The sequence below is a fragment of the Branchiostoma belcheri genome, unplaced genomic scaffold, assembly GCF_001625305.1.
Source record: "Branchiostoma belcheri isolate BF01 breed outbred unplaced genomic scaffold, Haploidv18h27 scaffold1, whole genome shotgun sequence".
In the NCBI taxonomy this organism is placed as follows: Eukaryota; Metazoa; Chordata; class Leptocardii; order Amphioxiformes; family Branchiostomatidae; genus Branchiostoma; species Branchiostoma belcheri.
The window spans coordinates 10,718,363-10,729,517 of NW_017802379.1; the positions used below are offsets into that span (position 1 = coordinate 10,718,363).

The 11,155-nt window shown below is 39.9% G+C and overlaps 1 protein-coding gene across 1 annotated transcript; it reads left to right on the forward strand.

The window, feature by feature from the left end:
• The first annotated feature begins 3,092 nt into the window (after positions 1 to 3,092).
• Positions 3,093 to 8,567, forward strand: LOC109480965 (galactose-3-O-sulfotransferase 4-like). Its single transcript, XM_019783467.1, has 6 exons — positions 3,093 to 3,259; positions 3,660 to 3,985; positions 4,549 to 4,778; positions 5,852 to 6,124; positions 7,382 to 7,549; positions 8,175 to 8,567. The coding sequence occupies exons 1-6, from the start codon at positions 3,099 to 3,101 to the stop codon at positions 8,385 to 8,387; spliced, it is 1,371 nt and encodes a 456-aa protein (XP_019639026.1). The 5' UTR covers positions 3,093 to 3,098; the 3' UTR covers positions 8,388 to 8,567.
• Positions 8,568 to 11,155: the final 2,588 nt, after the last annotated feature.

Consider the following 11,155-nt stretch of genomic DNA (forward strand, 5'->3'; position numbering starts at 1 on the left):
ATTTTCCACCAAACGCCCTGTAGTTTCAGAACAAGCTGCCCAAACTTTATGTCACTTCTTCCCGAGCTCAAAAGCTATCAATTATCCAAATGTTGATCTAAGCATGCCCAGATCACGAGATATCGAAACCGGAAGCCCCGCTGCAGTACCATAACAAGCTGCTAGGGGGCCTAAAATCTACTTATTTTAAGGTCTCATGAAGACCCACTAACCTACCAAGTTTCCTTCTTGAGTTAAAAAAACAACAACATTGCATTTCTGTGGACAAAATTCCTGTCGAATTCCTAGGATCCTTGCAGACGACACACAGTACTATACCATTAGGCTTGCCTCTGAGGCTTCGCCAAAAATAATAGCAGTTATTTGTCTGATGGGAACGCCCTATTATTAGACTAATGGTTTACAGAAATTGTGACAGTTATAGTTTCTGGCCACTAGATGCACGAAAACAATATAGTCAGGCATAATGTTACTTAAGCCAAGGTTATAAATTATGTATGGCAATAGGCAGACAGGTTTTTGTGGTGTACCTGTGCGCCATTCTACTGCCATTAAGCTGTGTAGAAAAGGCAGGTTCGGAACATTTCACATATTTCAGACAACAAAATAGACTTGACTTCATACAGTGGTGAAGTAAATAGGACAACGCAGTGTAACTACAACATTATTCGGCTTTATCTGAGGTAAATGAATATTTTTTTCCTGGTTCAACGCCGAAGGTAAAGGTTATCTAAACTCTTACCTCAGTTACCTCCGGTTACATCGGTTTAAAGTCATGGGTGATATTTTTTCAACGAACCCATTCTTATGCCTGTTTCAAATATTTTGTGAACTTTGATAAATATGTTATAATGTGTTCGATGGTTCAAATCCCAGTTCAGTTCAGTTCAGGTCGTCCTCTTTTGAGGTGCCATTCATAATCATAATAGTGCCGTTCAAATCCCACTATATGGAAATTGGACGACGTTTAGGTATTTTTCATGATCTACAATTCCTTTCGCAACGTTACATGTTGATTCAGCGGTAAATTTTACGTTCATCACCTCCTAGTTGGGTGTAGGAATTAGTTAGAATAGCATGCATACTCCGGCCCTTTTGAAAGCCGAGATGGAAGGTAGAATAGGTCTGAAAAAAGACTCCAACCTAACCTCATGTGAGGGCCTCGGGGTAGTTTTGATACTGCATTCTGTAGACTTTTTAATGCGTTCTTTTGCCAGCCGTCCTATAACCTGCCGCCCAGAGAAGGTTGCTATCTGCCACGGAGCTATAGCTACTCCGGATCCGACCCAATTCTCGGCACAAAACGCACATTGTTGTTTTTGCCATGGTGGCCATTTTGCTTTGCTGTGGTTTGGCTCTACTATTTACAAGAGGTACCTAAATAAATTCATTGTAAAACTACTAATTTGATATAATAAAATAGTCCATTATTATCGCTGAAACAACCCTCAGAGCTATATATTTACGTGCATCCGAAACAATATTTGTAGGGCTAGAACTCAACATTAAAAATTGGCACAAAAGAATATGACAAAATCCACTCTTGAATTATTTTGGCCATCACTGTTCTGCACATTTCCGAGAAAAGTCATTATTTTTTTCTGAAGCCCTAGCCTGGAAATTTGATACTTCTAAAGCCTTGTTCATGTGAAGTCACCCAAACCGCGATTCGGGTAACTCGCATTCCTCACATCTGGTCCACGTGCCACACATTCCTTTGAAACCGTGCCCTATCACAATTCGCCTGAGCTACATCTATTGTTGTTTGATGAAAACACGCAAGGTAGCGTGTTATTAATGTCGGAGGTCAACGACCTGCTTGCTGGTGCCCCCCTCCCAGCGTATCTCGGCCGAATGCCGACGTGGTCCCGCCAGAGGCGGTGAAGCTCGCCCTAGAACGGACACATTATTTGACCATTACTGCTCTTTAAGTTGCTGCCACGTTAAAGTTGGCATTGCATATACATAAAGAAATATCACCCCGTAATCCATAACCAGGCGAAGTCACATTGAAATCACTTTGCGTTCAGACGCAAATCGCGATGCGGAAAAACCGATTCGAAACCACCTCTAGAAGTGGTTTGGGATCGAGGCGCTTTCAATGTGACTTGGAGCGTTCAGATGGAGCCACTTGAAACCGGCTTCGGGGTAAACCACATGTAAAGCGCCTTCACTGACTTCACATGAACACGGCCTTAATGGTTGGGTATACAAGGACGGCCCATCTGCGCGTGAGGTCTAATTAAGTCATCATCCGTGACTAAAATGCGTGACAATGCGGGTTTACAGGGGAAATATACAAATGACTACCCTGGGTTCCATCCTGGTTAGTTTACGCCCGCTCCCACAGTTGGTGGTAGCGACTGTGGGAGCGGACGTAAACTAACCAGGATGGAACCCAGGCTAACAAATGACCGCCGGTGACCCGAATTCAAACACGCGTTCAGTTGGAATGACGTCAAAAAAACATGGTGGAACATATGATTCAGGTTCGAAAAAAAGTCTGGGGCTAATGTGCAGACACATCATCACATGCAAGCCCGAACTCGAACATAAATACAAGCCTGGGCTCCCTTAATCCAACAGAGAAGTGTATCATGCAATCTTAAAGATTCAAGTGGGGAATATTTTAAGACCAGGAATTCATGTTTCGGGTTACTGTGCTTGTATTTATACTGTCATGAAAGTTCATCTGTGTTGGAATTTCTAGTGACGCTGAAGAAGACTGACGGATGTCGAAAACGTTCAGAAACAATATCCGCATATTAACCAGTATAGTAGAGTTTGATTTTTTTTTTAAATTCCAACATCTAATCACAAGACCTGGTGACGGCACACTCAAGTTTTTTTTTTCATCTTGTGATAATGCCGCCACCAACACAGGGGACAATACAGTACTCATTTTGACCTGAGCGAAGTGAGGACTCAGGACTCGAACCCGGGACCTTTTGGTTCCGAGTTGAGCACTCTGTCGCTACGCCTCACGACCCCAAAAAGAATTTAATTTGTCTTTGGATATCCCTTGTGTTGGAAAGAAAGTTTAACAAATGTTCCAAATCTTGTCCTTGCAATTGTTATCTTTATCTAGGATCGTCAGTATGCTCTCCTCAATGATTAAAAAAGCGACAACATCCTGGGGCATCGCGCTTTCCATTACGTTACTCCTCACGGGGCTCGGCTTCATAGTGACGATCATTCTGGAGGATAGACTATCGCCAATGCGTACATATCTGCCGCAACTTCATAAACTGAAGAACAGGTAACTCAGAGACCGATCTAAATAATTTTCCTGTTTTAAATCATTCCTGTGCATCACACCATGCAGGATACTTCCTACATGGTAAGAATTGGGTAGGTGCAAAGTTTGCTGTATTGCACTCATTTGACTGTAACATGAGTACTGTCGGCCATGTTGCATGGTTACACCTGAAGGTTGGACTTCTGTAGTAAAATTTTCCGATTATTTGATATGCGACATCTTTGTTATTATTGTCATTGTTCCGACGATAAAGGTTAGGCATCCAGGTAATGAGGTAAAGAAAACAGTTACTCGAGCAACTGGATAGATTTTCAAAAGAAATCCAAGTCTGGTGTATTAACACATGCACAGAACACATAAATGTAGCCGTCTATCCGTAATGACTAGCGACCTTCTTCAGTATTGCAGCTCTGACCAAACAAGAACACAGAGAGGAAACAGAAGAGGCCTTGCAAGCCTGCAGCCGGCCACGGCAGAAATACGTCTTCATCGCACCGCACAAAGTCGGGGCCTCGACTACCTGCACGATCTTTCAAAGATACGCCATCAGTCGCAAGCTACCGATGATGCTTCCGACCGAGGGTCTGGTCCTCTCTTGGGGCGTCTCTCCTACAGAACAAGAATACATCCACACCCCTGATGAACAGTACCATGCCCTGATGAACCACTTTACGTACAACAAAACCTGGCTACGGTCCAAGTTCCCAGCCGACACTGCCTACATATGTAAGAAGGTTTTTCCATTGTTGGCAAATTTTTGGTGACGCCTCAGGGGCAGAATTGTTGGGAAAAATCAACATGTCGAAACATTTAAACAGTATTCGACAAGACATCACTGTCACTATTTCACTAATGGAGCAGGATATACCTTCTTTACTTTGAGCAAAGGATCTCCCGTGGTTTGCCTCTTTGTAACTCGAGGAATTGTGCTTAACATGTAGCAACACTTGTGACGTGATGCAGAATTTCAGTCTGCATCTGTGAGGACAATATCTCTGAAAAACTATTTATTCATCTTTAGACATTATTTCACATTATTCCCCTAAAGTACCCCATCAGGGGCTATATGGGGGTGTAGCCGGGGCTAACATAACATCTTTGAGCCCCGGCAAAGATGAAGATGAAGAGACATACATGTATCTATTTTCCTCCAAAACATCCCCAATTAAAGATACAGATAATTCCGATTTGACAATTTTTCATATAGAATTCAACATTAGTTTGTCTATTATAGCTTATATTCTTTATCTTTAATATATTTCCATTCTTATTTTATATTTTAAACACAGCTCTCATACGAGATCCAAGCAAGCAATTGAGGTCTGCCATGAATTATTATTACATTCCACAACTTCTGAAGATTAAGTCTAAAAACCCAGTCAAGACGTTCTTGGAGAATCCTTGGAGGTATAAGAACCGGTCCGAGGTTACCTTTGCTCACTTTAACGTGACCTGGGACCCCAGTCGGAACTTCATGGCCTTTGACTTGGGCTACCCTACCGAGGGAGTGGAAGACGAGGTACATTTACGGCAGACAGTACAATTACCTTTGGGAAATTGTGAAATAGTCCCAACGAAAGTGCTTTCTCACATTTCAATCTCAAAACTTCTTCTGCACCAGGAAGCCACAAGGGTCTGCTTCCCAAAGAAAGAAGGAAAATAGGGGGTTGACCAGCTCAAACTCTTACAACATCTGACAACAGTGAACAAATCCTACCTTTAATAATACCTAATTTTCTCGTGTATCCATCCGCCCTGGTCAGGCTAGACCTCATCACTCAGGTCTCTCATTACGCCCACCAAACTTGTGAAATGAGCAGAATTTGACAATGGTAGGAACGTTTAGACCCTACCTGTTCATTCTAGCCCAAAAATCTCCAAACTGGACCAATCTTTTCAAAAGGATTTTCAAAGATATTATCTACAATCGTTTCCAGTTTCATGCCTCTACTACTGCGCAACGCAATTGTGGTGTCTGCCCTTTACTTCTGGGCACGGAAGTATTGTTTTGGGGAGGCTGAGTTGTGGGTTTGTGTCTGCCTGTACTTATTGCTTTAGTTGCATGGTGGATGCAAGGTGATTTTGACAAATGATTGGTACAAAGTATACGTAGGAAATCTCAAAAGTGGCCCAGCGAGAGTAAGTGGGCGGTAAATGGAGGAATTCAGGAGGTGTTGTACTGATTGAATTATATCATTTAACCCTCTCCAAATACATTCACAGAAACCTAATACACTTTCTGAAGGTCCGTGAAAGTCGCTAACAGCTTAAAATTCTTTCTGACTGTAACCTGTCACAGTTACAGTCAGAAACCTCTGACTTTTTTTGGGGGGGGGGGTCGAAATGCTGGCCTCGCAAGAATGACACAAAGGGGACGATGAAGATGAGCATGAGACCTCTAAGATGTAGAAGTGATCATTGCCTTTTTTGCTCCGGGACAGATAGAACCCAAACTTATCCATTTCAACCCATTTCACACGTATACGAGCACACATACCAAAAGAAAAATCTTTATGCAAAACCTCCGTATTCGGAGGTAACAACTGAATGCTTCCAACTCAAGGTTTCCTAATGTCATTTTTTATATTCAAGGAGCGAGCTCGCAGATACGTCAATGAACTAGAAGCCGACTTCACCCTCGTCATGCTGATGGACTACGTGGACGAGTCTTACGTTCTCCTCAAACGTCTGATGTGTTGGGAACTGCAAGACGTCCTTTACATCACGAAGAACAACCGAAGTTACTCGTTCAAGGACTACGTCCCATCTGAAAAGGAGACTGCGATGCTTCGACGCTGGAAAGCCGTGGACTATCTACTGCACGACACGTTCAACAAGTCCTTGTGGAGGAAGATCGCAGCACAGGTAAGAGCCAGTCGTGCGTTATTACCTTCGCCAAGAAGGTTATGTTTTCAAAGGCGTTCGTGTATATGAAGGCTTAAATGGATTGTCTTGATACTTGGCAGGTGGGTAGGTCTTGATGAGACCTAGTAATGATTAGATTTTAGACCCCATGTCTTTCCAGAGAATATGATAAATTTATATAATTCATGAAAATGAGGGTCTATTCGCACAATCAGGGGAATAGTCTACAAATTGTCAGTCTGAACTACCACCTATTCCAGCATCACTGTATCAGTAGTCCCGAGTGCAAATGTGGGCATCCAAATGAGACACCAGAACACTATTTATTACACTGCAAATGTTATAATACTGAAAGGACCAAAATGTTGTTATCCATATCTTGCCTTCATCTTGAAAACATACTTCTTTCCGACCCACTCAACGTAAATGACGCCACATTATGTACTTTACTTCTTACAGGTAGCCCCAGCCTCCCTTACCCTACCAACTGCCGTATCTTTGATATTGTGTTTAACTATATCCACCACTCTGGAAGATTTGACCAATCTCAATAATGTTATGCTAGGTATTGGTGCGCCAGCCACTTTCATTTTATGTTAATGCTATACTTTATGTCATCTTTATGCTTACATTTGTATTATGTTTTATGAGCAGCGGATTTACATAAGCACAACAAGTGCTTCCTATCCAATGCTCAAAAATCCATGTGAATAAAATAAAAATTGTCAGTCATAAAGAGTAACATCATTTGGCGAAGGTATGAGATCGGGGAACTCTGGTTTCTGATATAAACAACGGACATTCACCTTTAGTTTCCTGTAATACGAAAATGTTTTTATTTGTGCCTTTCGTTTCCTTTGTAATAATACAAACTTAGTAATAACATTCATAGAACTTTATTGACACAAAAAAAAGTACAGCGACTTTCGTAAGGTCTAAGACTGCAAGTAGACATACAGACAGATACATGGGTACAACGAAATTAACCTACATACAAAACAATAGATGAGTCAACTAATACTACTTGTTCTAAGGTCTAAACATTCTTTGATATATTTACCTATTTGTACACATTTGAACCTATTTGTACACATACCTTCTAGGATGAAATTAAATTTATCTATAGCATGAAATGTAACAAATTCAGTTGAGCAAGCGGAGAGAAGGTTGAACAGCTTTGTGCATATATCGTTGCATAGTGTAACTTAGCTTGTCTAACAATTAACGATGCTTTTCATTTATTCATCAACCACACAGGGCCCAGACTTCTTTGAGGAAGTGCAACATTTTAAGGAAGTTAACAGCCGCGTCAACATGTACTGTGCTAAATTGAAGAAAGGGGGATCCAACCTTACCGTGGAAGCGTCCAGGTGGAATTCACAGTTTGAAGTGGACGCCGAGTTTTGCCGAGTACTAAAATCTGTAGTAAGTATCCAATTCATCCAATTTCTGCATTGTAAATAGGACAGGTTCTTTATATACGCGTACAACCACTTGTTTAACAAGAGTCGACGTTTTGATGACCGTCTGGGCAATTGGAGTCACAGGAAGTGAGGGGGGAGTGGTGTAACCGCAGACTGATAGGAAGATCGGAGACATAAACAGAAATTTAGGTCAAAGGTAGCACAAAAAAGCAGAAAATGTTGTAAATTGTCGCCTAGTTTTCTGTTTTATCATAGCCTGCTTTCTTGTGGAATCCAGTCCAATTGTCCACAATTAGTGAATGAAAGACCTTTATTGCACATTTTTGCTCAATTGCGAACTAAGTACAGGTCACGACAAATAGCGATGGTAGACTAAAATATATCTATAGTTAAACTACATTTATACAGGTTCTGCTTCTTCTCGCTTCTTAAGACAGTTGTAAATGTAAGAGCAGATGGAGCTTATAGTACGAGGATTATCGAGTTTCATGAGGAATGTGAATTTTTGTTTTCTAAAATTCTAAAACTAGGGAAATAATCTTGTATACAATTGAATTCTCTTTCTCTCATTACTACATTTTAAGAGGTCTTCAGTCCTAAATTTCTTGTTTCTATCTTTTATATAGGTGAAAGAACTTTTGACTCCTTTACAAAAAGGACGGAAGGATGGTCGGTGGAAACTTGTGACCGAAAGAATAAACATGAGAGCAATCGTGGATGGACATCCAACTTTCAAATATGAGAGCGAGCGGGGAAAATATCTAAAAAGGGTCAAAGCCGCCAAAAAGTCTAAACAAGTGAAAAAGAATAAGAAAAGGAAAAAAGGGAAAAGACACTAACACGCACAACAAAGAAAAGAACGGATAAGTATGCGCAATAAGGGAAAGTCCAATTTATCCCCCTTTTTGGCGTAAAAAATGGGGAAATGAAGCTTTGCATTTTCTCACAATACAGCCTTTCCAACTTATTATTTTTATTGTCAGGATCTTGATTTCAAACAATTACAACTAAGGACATACCCTCAAGGAAAGATTGAATAACTAGAAAGGCCAATATTTGCTTTGGAGCAAATACAGCGATGGGTTCACCACATTTTACGACATGGCAGGGAAAGAATGAGAAACACAAGGGAAAACAATGATTTACATTGATATAACTATAATATGAAGTAACATACAACTAAAACAACAGTTGGATAGCTATTCCCTACTTTATTGGTTAGGATTTTTAATTGCATAATGCAAACTGTTGATTTTCAAAATAAATAAAAAAACGTTCATGCCCCGCATTCCAATGCTGGAGCAGAAAAAGCTTGAAATACCTACCAAAACACTTGAATAAAGACATACTGTCAGTATGGAAATGCTCTGTGCAGGTGTTAATCAAGTTAAATCCCAACAGCCAATCAGCAAGAAGTATAGAGGAAAGCTGCATGCCTATTGGTTGATGCCCTGCATTCCATTGTGATGACTCATGGTAAACACGGCACACTAACACAGTAATACATTTGATATAACACAGCCAAAAAACTCAAATAAAACCATTCTAAAAGCCTGTATCACAAAAATTTAAAAAACGCCTAGGGGTATTTGCCCACTGTACCTCCATACCAAATTTCAGGACCTTAGGCCCTAAAATGAAGAAGCTGAATCCATTTAAAAAATGGCAGGAGAAGAAGGAGGAGAAGGAGAAGGAGAAGGAGAAGGAGGAGAAGAAACATCAGAAAAAGCAATATGGGTTCACCACCACTTCGTGGTGTGGTGAACCCATAATTAATCATACTTAAGGATATATCCTTTATCCAAATACTTACCCATTGAAAGATACTGGGTAGGCCAGAGGATATATCCTCTCACTGGAAGGCTAGAGGATATATCCTCTCACTGGAAGGCTAGAGGATATATCCTCTCACTAGAAGGCAAGAGGATACATCGATATCCTCTCACTGGAAGGCTACAGGATATATCCTCTCACTGGAAGGCAAGAGGATATATCCTCTCACTGGAAGGCAAGAGGATATATCCTCTCACTGGAAGGCTATAGGATATATCCTCTCACTGGAAGGCAGGAGGATATATTCTCTCACTGGAAGGCCAGAGGATATATCCTCTCACTGGACGGCTAGAGGATATATCCTCTCACTGGAAGGAAAGAGGATATATCCTCTCACTGGAAGGCAAGAGGATATAACCTCTTACTGGACTACGCAAGTAGGCAGTGTCATAGTTTTTTTCAATCTGTGGATATGTTTATTTCCTTCATATGAATTATCAATTTTAATGTAATAATATGTTAGTGATGCTAATTAGGAGCTAATTTTTAATACATTATTTTAATCAGTTACAGCTATGTCCAATGATATAACCTTTAACATGTACCAAAAGGAGATAAACATGCGTTGAAAGATATGAATTGTACGCATGAAATCCTAACTAAATTTAGTAACAAATACTATTACTATACTGTAATACTACATTGCCATACTATACTTTACTATACTATACTATATTACTATACTATACTAGATCAATATATTATAATAATAATTATGATAATGGCGGTTGGATACTAGAGACTATGTAAAGGAGAGCATTATGAGAAGCACAAGATAAGCGTATTTCATGATATGTAACTTTTTTTTATTCAAAATTTCGGATCACTGAACAAGTCTTATTATCCATTTAATTTTGTGATTTCCGTGTATTTAAACATTACATGGACGTTTTTAGTCCATTTTCATTGTATTGAAGAGTGTTGGTTAGAAAAAAATGCATTTTCAAGTTGCCGTTACATAGATATCACAGATCACATCCACTAGAGATAGAATGGGGCCACTATAGAAAACTACACGTGCTCGATAGACTATATGTAAATATTGCACAACGAATGCAGTGGAAAATGAAATACATTTTGTTAGTCAGTGTCCTCACTATGAGACACGACAAAATAGATTATTTTAAACAATTGCCACGATTTCTCCATTCTTTCATCATTTAGAAGATCATCAAAAGACTACGTTTCTACCAAGATCAAAAAACCCATTCATTATACAGAACGCGGGTCAATTCATTATCCACTGCCTTCGAAAAAGAAACATAATCGCAAGCCTAATAGTAGACTTTTTCAGATAGTAGTTGTGTGTTTCCTATTTTTTGTATTGTACAATTTTTGACTCTGTAAAAGCAATTAAGCTTTGAGCATGATTTTGCAAATCAAGATTGATCGAATAAATATATTTGGGGTACACCATGTTTTGTCGTTGCTGTGTCCGTTGACAAAAAATATGGTATGGTTGATATTCTATCAGACAACCTCTTTAAAACTTTGTTCTACACGTAAACCTTACGAGAATATTCAAATAATTTCGTGGAGAGAGTCTCACTATTCTTTAATTTCTTAAATTCATACCAAGGCAGTTATAGTGAAGTAAACAAGTAGTTTTCATAAATATATATGGTTACGAATCCATATAGGTTACGAGTTGCCTATCATGACGGTCTAAACATAGCCTCTACCAGGCTTCGGGAGGCGGCTAGAAAGAGTAGAATCGGCCAAATAGAGAAAAAACATGCCAGGAGAGTTTTTCTGCTGGGAGAGAATATTTGGG

Excerpts from the sequence above, each read along its gene's own strand:
- LOC109480965 (XM_019783467.1), top strand. The coding sequence starts at position 3,099 with ATGCTCTCCTCAATGATTAAAAAAGCGACAACATCCTGGGGCATCGCG. Across the intron at positions 4,779-5,851 it reads CCGAGGGAGTGGAAGACGAG|GAGCGAGCTCGCAGATACGT; the intron begins GTACATTTACGG and ends TTTATATTCAAG. Across the intron at positions 6,125-7,381 it reads GGAGGAAGATCGCAGCACAG|GGCCCAGACTTCTTTGAGGA; the intron begins GTAAGAGCCAGT and ends TCAACCACACAG.